Here is a 14,877-nt window from a genome sequence, read left to right as displayed (position 1 = left end):
AGGTTTAAAACTAATCCCGTAGGTAAATGTAGAGGCAGCGTGCCGACGGCGATCACATCGACCTTGGAACCATTCCCGACGCGCATCGTCACCTCGTCCTTCGCCAGTCTCCGCTTATTCCACAGCTCCTGCTTTGAGTTATAAATGTGAGCAACCGCACCGGTATCAAATACACAGGAGCTACTACGAGTACTGGTAAGGTACACATCAATTACATGTATATCACATATACCTTTAGTGTTGCCGGCCTTCTTGTCCGCTAAGTATTTGGGGCAGTTCCGCTTCCAGTGACCACTTCCCTTGCAATAAAAACACTCAGTCTCAGGCTTGGATCCATTCTTTGAATTCTTCCCGGCAGCTTGCTTACCGGGCGCGGCAACTCCCTTGTCGTCCTTCTTGAAGTTCTTTTTACCCTTGCCTTTCTTGAACTTAGTGGTTTTATTCACCATCAACACTTGATGTTCCTTTTTGATTTCCACCTCCGCTGATTTCAGCATTGAATATACCCCATGAATGGTATTTTCCATCCCCTGCATATTGAAGTTCATCACAAAGCTCTTGTAGCTCGGTGGAAGCGACTGAAGGATTCTGTCAATGACCGCGTCATCCGGGAGATTAACTCCCAGCTGAGTCAAGCGGTTATGCAACCCAGACATTTTGAGTATGTGCTCACTGACAGAACTATTTTCCTCCATCTTACAACTGAAGAACTTGTCGGAGACTTCATATCTCTCGACTCGGGCATGATCTTGGAAAACCATTTTCAGCTCTTCGAACATCTCATATGCTGCGTGTCGCTCAAAACGCTTTTGGAGCCCTGGTTCTAAGCTGTAAAGCATGCCGCACTGAAGAGGGAGTAATCATCAGCACGTGACTGCCAAGCGTTCATAACGTCTTGGTTCTCTGGGATGGGTGCGTCACCTAGCGGTGCTTCTAGGACATAATCTTTCTTGGCAGCTATAAGGATGATCCTCAGGTTCTGGACCCAGTCCGTATAGTTGTTGCCATCATCTTTCAGCTTGGTTTTCTCTAGGAATGCATTGAAGTTGAGGGCAACATTAGCGTGGGCCATTTGATCTACAAGACATAGTGTAAAGATTTTTAGACTAAGTTCATGATAATTAAGTTCATCTAATCAAATTATTCAATGAACTCCCGCTCAGATAGACATCCCTCTAGTCATCGAAATGTAACATGATCCGAGTTAACTAGGTCGTGTCTGATCATCACGTGAGACGGACTAGTCAACATCGGTGAACATCTTCATGTTGATCGTATCTTCTATACGACTCATGCTCGACCTTTCGGTTTTTCGTGTTCCGAGGCCATGTCTGTATATGCTAGGCTCGTCAAGTCAACCTAAGTGTATTGCGTGTGTAAATCTGGCTTACACCCATTGTATTCGAACGTTAGAATCTATCACACCCGATCATCACGTGGTGCTTCGAAACAACGAACCTTCGCAACGGTGCACAGTTAGGGGGAACACTTTCTTGAAATTATTACGAGGGATCATCTTATTTAAGCTACCGTCGTTCTAAGCAAATAAGATGTAAAACATGATAAACATCACATGCAATCAAATAGTGACATGATATGGCCAATATCATTTGCTCCTTTTGATCTCCATCTTCATGGCTTCATGATCATCGTTGTCACCGGCATGACACCATGATCTCCATCATCGTGTCTTCTTGAAGTTGTCTCGTCATCCATTACTTCTACTACTATGGCTAACGCTTTAGCAATAAAATAAAGTAATTACATGACGTTTATATTGACACGCAGGTCATAAATAAATTAAGACAACTCCTATGGCTCCTGCCGGTTGTCATACTCATCGACATGCAAGTCGTGATTCCTATTACAAGAACATGATCAATCTCATACATCACATATATCATTCATCACATCCTTTTGGCCATATCACATCACACGGCACATGCTGCAAAAACAAGTTAGACGTCCTCTAATTGTTGTTGCAAGTTTTTACATGGCTGCTATAGGTTTCTAGCAAGAACGTTTCTTACCTACGCCAAAACCACAATGTGATATGCCAATTTCTATTTACCCTTCATAAGTACCCTTTTCATCAAATCCGATCCGACTAAAGTGGGAGAGACAGACACCCGCTAGCCACCTTATGCAACTAGTGCATGTCAATCGGTGGAACCAGTCTCACGTAAGCGTACGTGTAAGGTTGGTCCGGGCCGCTTCATCCCATGATGCCGCCGAATCAAGATAAGACTAGTAACGGCAAGCAAATCGATAATATCCACGCCCACAACTGCTTTGTGTTCTACTCATGCATAGAAACTACGCATAGACCTAGCTCTGATACCATTGTTGGGGAATGTAGCAGAATTTTAAAATTTTCTATGCATCACCAAGATCAATCTATGGAGTCATCTAGCAACGAGGGAGAGAAGAGTGCATCTACATACCCTTGTAGATCGCGCGCGGAAGCGTTCAAGAGAACGGGTTGATGGAGTCGTACTCGTCGTGATCCAAATCACCGATGACCTAGCGCCGAACGGACGGCACCTCCGCGTTCAACACACGTACGGTTGGGAAGACATCTCCTCCAACTTGATCCAGCAAAGGGGAAGGAGAGGTTGATGAAGATCCAGCAGCACGACGGCGTGGTGGTGGAAGCAACGGTGATCTCAGCAGGGCTTCGCCAAGCTCAGGGAGAGGGAGGAGTGTCACGGGAGGGAGAGGGAGAGGCCAGGGGCTAAGGTGCGGCTGCCCTCCCTCCCCCCCACTATATATAGGACCCCTGGGGGGGCGCCGGCCCTAGGAGATTGAATCTCCAAGGGGGGCGGCGGCCAAGGGGGTGGAGTGCCCCCCAAGCCAAGTGGGGCGCCCCCCATCCCTAGGGTTTCCAACCCTAGGCGGAGGGGGAGGCCCAAGGGGGGTGCACCAGCCCACTAGGGGCTGGTTCCCCTCCCACTTTAGCCCATGGGGCCCCCTAGGATAGGTGGCCCCACCCGGTGGACCCCCGGGACACTTCCGGTGGTTCCGGTACAATACCGATTATCCCCGAAACTTTCCCGATGGCCGAAACTTGACTTCCTATATATAAATCTTCACCTCTGGACCATTCCGGAACTCCTCGTGACGTCCGGGATCTCATCCGGGACTCCGAACAACTTTCGGGTTACCGTATGCTAATATCTCAACAACCCTAGTGTCACCGAACCTTAAGTGTGTAGACCCTACGGGTTCGGAAGACACGCAGACATGACCGAGACGACTCTCCGATTAATAACCAACAGCGGGATCTGGATACCTAGGTTGGCTCCCACATTCTCCTCGATGATCTCATCGGATGAACCACGATGTTGAGGATTCAATCAATCTCGTGTACAGTTCCCTTTGTCAATCGGTATGTTACTTGCCCGAGACTCGATCGTCGGTATCCCAATACCTCGTTCAATCTCGTTACTGGCAAGTCACTTTACTCGTACCGTAATGCATGATCCTGTGATCAACCACTTGGTCACATTGAGCTCATTATGATGATGCATTACCGAGTGGGCCCAGAGATACCTCTCTGTCATACGGAGTGACAAATCCCAGTCTCGATTCGTGCCAACCCAATAGACACTTTCGGAGATACCTGTAGTGTACCTTTATAGTCACCCAGTTACGTTGTGACGTTTGGCACACCCAAAGCACTCCTACGGTATCCGGGAGTTGCACAATCTCATGGTCTAAGGAAATGATACTTGACATTCGGAAAAGATATAGCAAACGAACTACACGATCTTAGAGCTATGCTTAGGATTGGGTCTTGTCCATCACATCATTCTCCTAATGATGTGATCCCGTTATCAATGACATCCAATGTCCATAGTCAGGAAACCATGACTATCTTTTGATCAATGAGCTAGTCAACTAGAGGCTCACTAGGGACGTGTTGTGGTCTATGTATTCACACATGTATTACGATTTCCGGATAACACAATTATAGCATGAACAATAGACAATTATCATGAACAAAGAAATATAATAATAACCATTTTATTATTGCCTCTAGGGCATATTTCCAACATAAATTTACTACGGGTGATGGAAACGATGTTTGATTTTGGGAAGACTGGTGGATAGGATCCACAACTTTGAAAAGAAGTTTCCCTAGATTATACAATATTTGTTTTGATAAAAACAAAACTGTTAGATAAGTCATACGGAAAGGAATTGACACGATTCATTTTAGAAGAACCCTGACTGGTGACTCCCTTGAATTGTGGGAACACATAAAAGGGGGGTGTGCTTCCTTTACCTTAAATGACAGAAAAGATGACATTAAATGGACCCTTACAGAAAATAGGATTTACTCTGTTAAATCCTTCTACAGACATCTAATTGAGAATGGGATCAAAGTTCCACATTTCTTCATGTGGAAAATTAAAATGCCGCCTAGGATTAAAGTGTTTATGTGGCTGGCTCTTAGGAAAAGCATTCTCACAAAAGATAACCTACTACGCAGAGGGTGGAAAGGGGACAAAAAATGTCCCTTCTGTGGACATGATGAAACTATTGATCATCTTTTCCTCACCTCCTCAGTAGCTCGCCTACCGTGGAACGTTTTGTAATGTGCTTTCAACTTGGGAGACATTCCTGGAAACCTAGATTCTGCGATGAGATTTTGGGGTTAAAAATTTGGGAGGGCGGAAAGAGGTATAGTGATGGTAGGGATTTCTGACATTTGTTGGACCCTTTGGAGATTATGTAATGGACTGATTTTTGAAAATAACAAGGCGGATGACCCTTGTATTCCAGTGAATCTTTTTTTGAAATGGCTTCATGATTGGAATATTTTGCAGAAAACCCGCAAGAAGTGAGCTGGTGGCGGATGGAGTGAAGCAGGTTGGAAGAGTTGCAGAAGAGGTGTTCAAGGCGGCGCATGGTTGGCGTCTGGGAGCGAGAAGAATCACAGCGGATAAAGATTGGTTGGAGTTCTGCTCTCTGGAAGGCCGACTTCCTCTTGGACAAACCTACGCTGCGTTGTTTTCTCTGCCATTTCTCTACGGCCCCGCTTTAGCTCAATGTTATGATGTAATACAAAGATGAAGGAACTACGTCTTTGCTGTTTATACTCTGTTATACTTGTTTGCTGGTGCTGGATCAATATATGAGCTCAGGCTTTAGATCTTGGATGCTAGAGAGAAAGTTGTGAGGGAGGGAGGGATGGCTCCTTCTCTCTTCTCTCTGTAGTAGGTTGAGATGCGTAGTTAAGACTCGGTTTCCTATTTTGTTTTTGTAAGACTTGGTGATTTCTAGTAATGAAAATCGGAGAGGCGATCTCTCTTTTATAAAAAAGAAGATTTTATATTAGTTTACAGAGGGGGTATTTGATGTGGTGGTGTATGCCAAGTTGCGAACACAAAAATGTAACGACAGAAATGCAGAAACAGTGTCTTTCCATTCGAATATAATGTCCTGAACAAATTCTTACAACTTGAAACCCCCTGAATCAACACTTTATCTCGCTTGCAAAACTTGTACAAAATAAGCAAGTCAAATATGAACCGCCCCAAAAGTGCAATGCGTGCGAGCCATTGACAGCTAAGGTCAATCAGCACTGTACTCCACACGGCTTAAGGATGGGCCCCTTGGGCTTGGCAATGAAGGGGTCGATCCTGACCCACACAAGGGAGAAGATGGAGGCGAGCAGGACAGACCAGAGCACGACGATGGTGGGCGTCCGGTTCTGCCTCCCCATGAGCCCCTTGAGGAACGGGTAGAGGTGGACGATGACCCAGAAGGAGAAGAAGAGCTTCCCGAAGAGCGGGCCCCAGGACCCGTAGCCGTTGTTGACGGCGTCGGAGACGCCGGCGACGATGCCGACCATGTTGATGATGATGAGCGTGGTGGGTGGGATCAGCAGGGTCGTCCACTTGAAGAGGTAGAGGTCGCCGAAGGCGTCGGCCTCGTCGGCGCCCGCCTTGGAGGTGACGGTGAAGTTGGTGTCCACGCCGCCCAGCACCTTGAGGAAGCCCTGGAAGACGGCGAACAGATGCGCCGACACGCCGCCGATGACCCAGAACTGCTCGTTACGCCACCAGTCCTCGATGCTCACCCCGCTCCACCGCAGCTCCAGCACCCCCGTCGCGATGATGGACATGAACAGGGCGATGAACCAGATGCTCGCCAGGTTGTTGAGCTGCACAGCACCCACGCACGGTCACCTACCGATCACTTGCTTGCCAACGCAGGCAGACCAGCTTGGTTGAAAGAAGTGGTGAACGCTTACCGTGGGGATGATGAACTTGCCGGTGAGGAGGCAGACGGCGGGGATGGTGCAGTAGGCGATGAGGGGAATGGAGGTGAAGGGGTAGACGATGGTGTTGGTGTAGGCGAAGCGCTCGAGCCACTTGAGACGGCCGCCGTAGGCGTACCAGAGCGGGCAGTGGCGACTCATGAAGATCTCGACGGAACCCAGCGCCCACCGGAGCACCTGGTGAAGCCTGTCCGACAAGTTGATGGGCGCCGACCCCTTGAACGCTGGGCGCGTAGGCGTGCAGTAGACGGACTTCCACCCACGGCAGTGCATCTTGAACCCCGTCAGGATGTCCTCTGTCACTGACCCGTAGATCCACCCAATCTGCATAATTTTCAAGCCAGAAATCAAATCAAAATGGATTGTTAGTCAAAAATCACGAATGGGAAGCTCCACGAATGGCAGAAGCTCATCCAAGCACCAGTGGTCTAGTGGTAGAATAGTACCCTGCCACGGTACAGACCCGGGTTCGATTCCCGGCTGGTGCATTTTTTTTTTCTATCTGAAGAAATTTTACAGTAATAAGCAACTGAATGATTTACCTCTTTGCCCCACTCGGTCTTCTCCTCGTACCCGCAGCTGATGACGTGGATGGCCTCCTTGATGAGTCCGGCGGGGTCGGCGGCGGCGCCCTGCGGCAGCCCGCCGTCCTCGACGAGCGTGGAGGCGATGAACACCGGCGACTGCCCGAACCTCTTCTGGAAGCTCTTCTGCGACATGAGCGAGGAGCGCTCCAGCTCGTCGTACCCCTCGATGCCCTCCTCGATCTCCTCCAGCTCGTACCCGCGCTGCTGCTTCCTGTACGACCCCTTCTTCGGCCCGCCGCCGAGCTTGTCCTTCTTGCCCCGCTTCTTGTAGAACCCGAGGAGCCCGCGGCGCGGCTCGTCGTCGCCGCCCTTCTTGTCCTTGTCCGACTTGCGGTGCTTCCCGCCGCCGAAGCAGCAGCAGCAGCAGCACCACGAGGGCCAGCAGTCGCACGTCATCTTGGGCCTCTTCTCCGGCCGCGGCGGGTCGTACCCGTACAGCGCCTGCCTGTTGAACACGCACCCCGTGCCCACGTACACCGGCCCCTGGATGCCGTCCAGCCCCTTCATGTTGATCTGCAACAACCACAACGCCACGCCACAGCATTCATCAGCTCGGGCCAACGCTTCGGAATGAAAGTGAAACAGAAGGTGTGAGAGGATGGGGGGGCTTACGTCGAAGAAGACGACGTTGCGGTTGGCGTAGCGGTCGTGGAGGTCGATGCCGTCGAAGCGCTGGGGGAACTGGACGTAGCAGAGCTTCTTGCCGAGCTGCGGGTCCATGAGGAAGCACATGGCCTCGCGGACGGCCTTGCTGTTGTTCACGTAGTGGTCGCAGTCGAGGTTGAGGATGAAGGGCGCGTTGGTGAGCACCGCCGACACCCGCACCAGCGCGTTCATGGCGCCGGCCTTCTTGTGGTGGTTGTGCCCCGGCCGCTTCTCACGGGACACGTACACCAGCCGGGGCAGCTCGTGGCCCTCCACGTCCAGCGCGCCCTGGCTGCCCAGGTACACCTGGATCATGCCGGGGTGGTCCCTGGTGTTGTTCCCGGGCCACGGCGTGCCGTCCTGCATCACCCACCCTTCCTCGGGCTTCTTCTCGGCCTTGGCCACCAGGCCGTTGATCCGCACCTTGAACTCCTCGTACTCGCGCTTCATGGCGCGCCGCTCCTTGACGAACGTCGGCTGCACCTTGTCCTTGAGGTAGTCGATCTTCTGGGAGAAGTAGAACTCCGGGGCCCGGGGCTCGATGGCGAACTTCTTGCAGAAGGGCACCCAGCGGCGCGCGAACTCGGCCGTCTCGGAGAGGGTGTCGAAGCAGAGCATGGAGGCGCCGTCGTCGGAGACGTAGCAGCTGTTGCGGTCCACGGGGTAGTCCACGGCGAGGATGGAGAGCACGGTGTTGGCGGTGATGATGGGGGGCTCCTTGAGCGGGTCCACCGTACTGACGAAGAAGTCGATGGGGGACAGCCGGGACGGCTCGCCCTCGCGGTCGTACCGGAGGGCGAGGCGGTCCAGGTACGTCTCCCGGGTCACCGGCGACCACTTGGGCAGCTGGTCCAGGATCCAGGAGAGCGCGAACCAGAGCTCGCAGATGACGGACACCAGCCACAGCGGGATGGCGTCGTTGGCCGGCGTCATGATCCGGAAGCGGAGGAAGAAGCAGAGCACCACCAGGCGGAGCACGATGACGATGCGGTACGGGTTGATCTGGCTCGACGGCACCGGCAGCTTGCGCCACAGCGGCTGACGCGCCTCCGCCAGCCTTCCATTTCATTTAGGCGCGCAATGAGTACCACGTACAGTACGTACGTTGGTTAGCAAATTCGAACTGAATTTTGGCGAGGAAGGCGGGGCTTACAGCATGTACTCGTCGTCGTTCTTGTCGTCGTCGTCGTCGTCGCTGTTGTCGCGGTTGAGCTTGCCCCTCTTCTCCTGCTTGGTCTTCCACTTGTCGATCCTCTCCTTCCACTCCATGCTCCCCTCCATCTCCCGCTCCGCCTCAAGCTCCTTGCCAGCAACTGCAAAATCAACACGCACCACACGAACTCCTCTTCAGTTCTTCAGATCACTCTCATGCAGCAACAACACGAAAAAAAAAAAAGAGGAGTTGTGTTGTGCACTGACCGCTTCCGCCGAAGGAGGACATCGCCGGGCCACCGGGGCGCCACTTCTGCGGCGGCTGCTCGCCGTTCTCCTGCAAGGCAAGCGTCGCGTCAGTTCACAAAGATGGTTTGCTTCGGTTGGATGTTTCAAAAATGGAAACATTGCACGCCGATCTCACCGAGTAGACGTCGAAGGGAACAGGCTCGTGAGGCTTCTTGGGGCTCTTGACCTGGAACTCGTCTTCTAAGTCGTCCATGTCGCCGTCCTCTTCGTCCCCCTCCACCCTCGGGCACCCTGCGACAGTAGATTCCGTCAAAATGTGCCCAGTTGTGATGAACCGTGGCATCTCTAACTGTCTGCTTCTGAACCAATGTGGGTGGGTACCTTTGTGGCGCTTGTAGCGGGTGTTGCACTGGGGGCAGCACTGCGTGCCGTCGCTGCGCTCGTACTCGTAGCAGGGCCGGCACACGGGGAACCCGCACTCGGCGCACGCCACGAAGGGGCTGCCGTCCTCCCGCGCCCCGACATCGTCGCCGCACGCGCGGCACACCTTGGCGGCCTTGGCCTTGGGCTCGCCGGTGTCCATGGCTGGTGCGCGACACTGCGACGGTGCCGCGCAAGGTGGCGGTGGCGGTGGCGGTGATGATGATCTGGTGGTGGAGGGGTGAGGTATCGGTGAAGGGACATGGAGGAGGAGGCTAGCAGGTGATATAGCTTGCTTGGGTGCGTGAGATGGCGCGGTAAGGTGGCAGGGCGGCGTCCGGCACCAACCGTGGGGTGGAGAGTCCGGGCTTGATTAGAGCACAAGCCAAGGCAAGGCGGAAAGATGCATGACAAGCACAGCGTGGATCGGTCGCTTGCGTAGCAAGGCCTGCGTCTGGTGTGTTCTTTCTTTGTTTAGGTGCGATGGAAAATGCCGCAGTCTTGTTGAAGCAAAAAGGACTTGTGTGATGGATGGAAAATGCGGAAAAGGAGAAGGAAATGCTGGACAGGAACGTGGTGCTGTGGGAACAAGGCCGTGGGTGAAGCAAGCGGTGAATTGAGACGTCCACGTAGGGGTGGTTCGCGGTGACCCATCTATCGGTGTTCCTTGTGCCAGGGTGAAGCCGTACGTGAGTGAGTGAGCTTCAAGTCAGTGCGTGTATAAATGGGGCATGCATGGTAGGAGAACCATGCTCGGGAGATGGAACTTGTGAGTGGTAACCAAGAACAAACTTCTTGTCCCATGGGCCGCCGAGCGTAGGAGCACACCGACGCAGTGTCCATCTATCTAGAGAGGGGAAGCAAGAACTAGTGCTCTTCCACTTGCTCGAACGTACTCCCTCCGTTTCAAAATAGATGATCCAACTTTGTACTAGCGTTGTATTAAAATTAATACAAAGTTAAATCATACGGAGCGAGTAAAAGGTATCGTTGGGCACAGATCAAAGGTAATGAAACATGTTTCGATCTAAGCAGGCGATATTGGTAGGAAAGTAGAGAGGAAGGGAACCACAAAACATTAGTCCCATCTATTAAGAACCACAAAACTCATCTTTTTTTCCATGCAAGCTTTTCAAAGCCCACAAAAGTGGACTAAACAGCCAATACCAAGTCTTGCACAAAGGCAAACATATACTTAAAACAGTGATGATGCATCCCACTTCCCACACGAGATGGAGTTCCTCCTCTGGGTTGTTGTAATCAAGGGATATTGCGAGGAAAAATGAGTGCATACAACATCTCTGTATACCACAAGCTATCAGAGAGCAAAACGACATAATAATAGATTGGAAAATTGCCTCAAACAACATTAGCTGAGGCGGTTCGAATCTCGGTCAAACACTACAAGGCCACTTTCTGAGCTGCGGTCTTCATCATGCGTGCAGCCTTACACGGTGTATCGTCCACCTCTGCTTGGTTTCTGACTTCTCGAGTCATCCTGCATTTGAGTCACACCAAAACAGAGTCAGCAGCCGACATAGAATGTTTCTTATCTATGAGTGCCTATAGTGCACAATTTTGGGCAACAAAAACAGAGGCATACGTGGAAGCTGTAGACCATCTTATCATTGTAGTCAATAACCTCCTTCCATTTCTTGCCAATGTCCACCTGTAGTATGACGAAAGAAGGGGTGAACACATTACAACCATCTCAACATGATTAAACAGCAACATATAAGTTGCAGTCTGGGGCTTGGTGTTATTCATGGCAAATGGCCCAAACTGTATAAATGGAAGGGTGACCCAATATTACTATCTATATATGCATGCATTGGAAAGAAAGAGAATCTCTAAAGCTTGGTCTAGTTATATTGTACTCCCTGTCTCAAAATGTAAGGCGTTTTTTGATACTATAATAGTGTCAAAAAACATCTTACATTTTGAGACAGAGGGACTACAAAACAGATGGAAAATGCCCACATGGCAACGTCCTTCAATAAACGCACAAGTAAAAAATAGGGATTTGTAAAACTGATGCTAAATACGAAACAAATTTATTAAGTACATTAGTTAACACCAAATGTTTCCTTTAGTTCTTTTCCTACTGAAAAAAAAAACTTAAGAGCATCTTCTTCCAATTCTCATACATATATGAATAGAGGATGCATGTTCACGTTATACATACATTCTATAGTCTACAGTGTTTCAATGTACAGTAACTACTTCTAAACACATTGCATGACAGAGACACAGGTAACATCAGTGCAGCACCACAAAGACTAGCCTTGTCAACACAATTGACTGGTACCATCCCTGCAGGCTGCAGCTAAACAGCATTGAGTAGAATAATATAGTTCCTTTTTTCCTTCGCAAATAAATTGTTTTCACTTCAAGAGATATGGAGAGGGGCCTCTTGTCAATTGAATAGAAGGCTTTTTCTGCTTCATGGACCAGTAAAGTTGGTTGTCCAATCGATACTTTGCTTTGCCATATAGTGGGTTATTTAGAATTTGTAATTAAATGCATCAGAGCTGTGGTCTGTAGAGTGCTCGTTTGTTCAAAAATTTCCCTAAATTAATCCACAAAACTAGATGCATGTTGATTGTGGACTCTAGAAGAAGCGAGGAAGCACTGGGCTACTATCCCAGTCAACATTTCAACCAATACATTAAAATGTACAAAAAAATACAACCATCAGTGAGGCTGATTTGCAAAATGTTTTTGTTCCCAAAACAAACCTGAACAGCTTCGTTACTGGCAGTCTTAGTCCATAATGAAAGCTTATCCTGTCTCTGGCGAACACTAGCGACAACACCACAAATTTCCTGGCTCTCATCGAACTGCTCTCCAATCAGAGCCATACACTGCATGTTTACAAAGTTAGTCAAAAGGATTCCGCTGGTAGGAACTTTGGAACCCAGATAAAGAGTGAGATGCTATGGTAGATCTAAGCACCTCAGAAAAATAAAATATTAATATTACAGAAATTTACCGTTTCAAGCCACATGGTATCAAGATTGGCCTTCCTGCTAGATATCACAGTCCATTTGCCCCCATTTGCACACTCTGGATCTTCCCACTTTGGTTCTACCCCAGCCTTGAATAAATGAAAATCAGCACTTCCTACCAGCTTACTCGGACGGAAAATCTGATCATACAAGCTGCCGAAGAAACTAGGAAGGCGTAAGTTAAAAAAGGAATTTTAGAATATAGAAACATATAGCATAATCATAGTCAAACTGCCCAAGAGAAAATAGGAAGAAATGCCGCAGTAGAAGTTTAGCATAACAGAAAACAGAATTTTGATTTCACTTTCCTGCACAACATATCACGTGCATTTGATACTGCTACTCCTCAAATATGATTATACATTACTGGTCTTATGGTCATGTTTGTATCTGAAAATATATGCTGCGATGGTTTGGTCCATAAACAAACCAAAATGTGTTTTGTACTGTAAGATTATTATTGCTATTTAGTAATATAGGGTTTTCCCTTATTCCCATAAAGGAAGCACCAACGAGTAAATGGTGCCTAAAGGAACGAATTAAGAAACAAAAAAGAAACAATGAAATGGCGGAGAGCCGGAGACTGAGCTCAAGCAATGGTGCCCAACTATCAGAAAAAATCTAGGAATCTTTATCCATATTGAATTAAAAATAGCAAAGGTTTGTTTATCACAACATACAAATAATGACACGTGCAAACTTGATATAAACAACACCGAAATCTCGTGTACATATGTTGAGAATTCTTATTTGCCAAACAGAACCATATCATTCTTACTCATAGGAAGATTTTCCTTCCACAACACTCAGGAGGAAGTTGGAGAAGAAACTATAGATAAAACTAGTCATGCTCAAGCAGGAATATACGAATAGAAGTGCCTAAGTTGATTTAAATTGAAACTACGTAGAAAAAATTCAACGTGTATATAAAATGTTAAAAGTCAATGGGACTGTTGATAGCAACGAAATAATCCTTTATCAGCTAGAGTACCAAATAGTATCATACATGCATCATTCCAGCATACAACAAAGTTCTAACCAATGCTAAAAACGCCCCCACAGGACCCTCCCTAGATATGAGAGCTAGGCATACAACAAAACAACACTGTCCAAAAGCAATCCGACCTCTACCCACAGCAGTAACAACATCTGAAATCATAAAATCAGCAGATATCTCCAGAATAACCTAACAAATTATACTTTTCGGATTTGTTGGCGCAAGGGGGCATATCACTCGATATCGTCGGCTAAAAATCCCCATCACATAACCGCTAAGGATAGGAACCAGCAGAGCATGTAGATGACTAGATCAGATCTGAGCGGATCGGGTGAGGAAGCGCGAGAGGAGCGCGCGCACGTACCACCAGAACTCTTCGACGGTGTCGAAGGTGTAGCCCTTTTTGAGCGAGGTGCCCCAGGCGGCGCCGGGCTTGGGCTTGGTCTGGATGTCGTACCAGAAGGTCCACTGCCGCTGCAGCTTGTGCGGCCCCTTCGCCTCGGCCGCACCGGCGTCGCTCTCGGCCGCGACCTCCGGGGTCTCTGTCGCCGCCACCGGGAGCGCAGCTTCGACCTCTGCCATGTCGCGCCGCCGCCTTTGCTTTCCGAGGGTTTTGGGATGGGGAGGATGAGCCGCAGCGAGAGAGAGAGAGAGAGAGAGAGAGAGGAGCAGCCGCCGAAGGGAAAGGAAGGGGGCAGAGGGGTGGTATGAGCCGTGTGGGTCTTACCTGGGCTTCTTACCCAGTTTGTGTCTGATCTTTTGTGGGCTGAACAAGTGTAACGAAATTGGCCCTTTGTCCACCGGTTTTAGCGGTCTCTTTAGTTGTGAAGCGAGATAGAAATACCGTTCTCTGAAAAAAAAACATACAAGTAAAACTGTCGTCAAAACATTCACAAATGCCAACCCTCCCAACGAACGTTCACCAGCTAAGAGGGTTCTTTAGACATCGTTTATAGAAGATAAAAGAAAATAAAATAAAGAAAAATGAGAGAAAAGGAAAAGGAAATGACAGAAGAATACAAATCGGAAAAACAAAAATTGGAAAAATGATCAATCTCATTTATGCTTGAGTATTTGAGTGGTCTTATTTTGCTATATGTGCTTCTTTTGTTGTTGTTGATCTCGTTGAATATGTCTTGAGTGTCTCACATCCTTGCCACAACATAAGCTGCATTGCATTGGAATGTTGCTCATGTGTGTGAAGGCAGGCAAACTGTCTGTGCCCTTTCAAGTGGGTTGTCCAGCTATGTGATCTCAACCTCAAAACAACTATACAAGTCACCCTACACTCATTCCAAACATTTAGGACATGAGCAAGAACTCTTCTCGCGCTCTTTGAACCATAATTCTTCGATTCCTCGATAGACTTGCGAGAGATTTGAGAGATGGTCTAACCCTATTCGAGATCGTTCTTATTCTCTCTTTTGACCAACCGCTTTCTTGATTTGAGAAGTTTCAAGCTTTCCCCTTCAATCTTGTCACTCTTGAGGGGTCGAAACTCCTAGAGAACAGGAGTCACCGGTGAAGAAT

At 48.8% G+C, this 14,877-nt stretch overlaps 2 protein-coding genes and 1 non-coding gene across 5 annotated transcripts; 1 reads left to right on the top strand and 2 right to left on the bottom strand.

The window, feature by feature from the left end:
• Window positions 1-5,412: 5,412 nt before the first annotated feature.
• Window positions 5,413-9,608, bottom strand: LOC123045072 (cellulose synthase A catalytic subunit 7 [UDP-forming]). Of its 2 annotated transcripts, XM_044468007.1 has the most exons (8): window positions 9,304-9,607; window positions 9,098-9,213; window positions 8,941-9,010; window positions 8,675-8,834; window positions 7,489-8,578; window positions 6,832-7,389; window positions 6,263-6,613; window positions 5,413-6,172 (listed from the first exon to the last, which is right to left on the bottom strand). In XM_044468007.1, exons 1-8 carry the CDS (start codon window positions 9,503-9,505, stop codon window positions 5,585-5,587), a joined length of 3,135 nt encoding a protein of 1,044 aa, XP_044323942.1. In that variant the 5' UTR covers window positions 9,506-9,607; the 3' UTR covers window positions 5,413-5,584. The 2 variants fall into 2 exon arrangements, with proteins under 2 accessions (XP_044323942.1, XP_044323934.1); XM_044467999.1 differs by having other exon boundaries at window positions 9,098-9,608.
• On the top strand, window positions 6,707-6,777 carry TRNAG-GCC (transfer RNA glycine (anticodon GCC)). Its single transcript has one exon. It is a non-coding gene; the product is annotated as a tRNA-Gly (tRNA).
• Window positions 9,609-10,433: 825 nt separating the features above from the next.
• LOC100037545 (eukaryotic translation initiation factor-like) lies at window positions 10,434-14,077 on the bottom strand. Of its 2 annotated transcripts, none has more exons than XM_044467989.1 (5): window positions 13,712-14,077; window positions 12,335-12,503; window positions 12,081-12,206; window positions 10,946-11,011; window positions 10,434-10,840 (listed from the first exon to the last, which is right to left on the bottom strand). In XM_044467989.1, exons 1-5 carry the CDS (start codon window positions 13,927-13,929, stop codon window positions 10,790-10,792), a joined length of 630 nt encoding a protein of 209 aa, XP_044323924.1. In that variant the 5' UTR covers window positions 13,930-14,077; the 3' UTR covers window positions 10,434-10,789. The 2 variants fall into 2 exon arrangements, with proteins under 2 accessions (XP_044323924.1, XP_044323917.1); XM_044467982.1 differs by having other exon boundaries at window positions 12,335-12,515; window positions 13,712-14,062.
• Window positions 14,078-14,877: the final 800 nt, after the last annotated feature.

Source organism: Triticum aestivum, chromosome 1A (genome assembly GCF_018294505.1).
Source record: "Triticum aestivum cultivar Chinese Spring chromosome 1A, IWGSC CS RefSeq v2.1, whole genome shotgun sequence".
In the NCBI taxonomy this organism is placed as follows: domain Eukaryota; kingdom Viridiplantae; phylum Streptophyta; class Magnoliopsida; order Poales; family Poaceae; genus Triticum; species Triticum aestivum.
This window is presented reverse-complemented; position numbering and strand designations above follow the sequence as displayed.

Excerpts from the sequence above, each read along its gene's own strand:
- LOC100037545 (XM_044467982.1), bottom strand. The coding sequence starts at position 13,929 with ATGGCAGAGGTCGAAGCTGCGCTCCCGGTGGCGGCGACAGAGACCCCG. Across the intron at positions 12,516-13,711 it reads ACCGTCGAAGAGTTCTGGTG|TTTCTTCGGCAGCTTGTATG; the intron begins GTACGTGCGCGC and ends ACGCCTTCCTAG. Across the intron at positions 12,207-12,334 it reads ATACCATGTGGCTTGAAACG|TGTATGGCTCTGATTGGAGA; the intron begins GTAAATTTCTGT and ends GTAAACATGCAG.
- LOC123045072 (XM_044467999.1), bottom strand. The coding sequence starts at position 9,505 with ATGGACACCGGCGAGCCCAAGGCCAAGGCCGCCAAGGTGTGCCGCGCG. Across the intron at positions 8,579-8,674 it reads AACGACGACGAGTACATGCT|GCTGGCGGAGGCGCGTCAGC; the intron begins GTAAGCCCCGCC and ends ATGAAATGGAAG. Across the intron at positions 6,614-6,831 it reads AGACCGAGTGGGGCAAAGAG|ATTGGGTGGATCTACGGGTC; the intron begins GTAAATCATTCA and ends AAAATTATGCAG.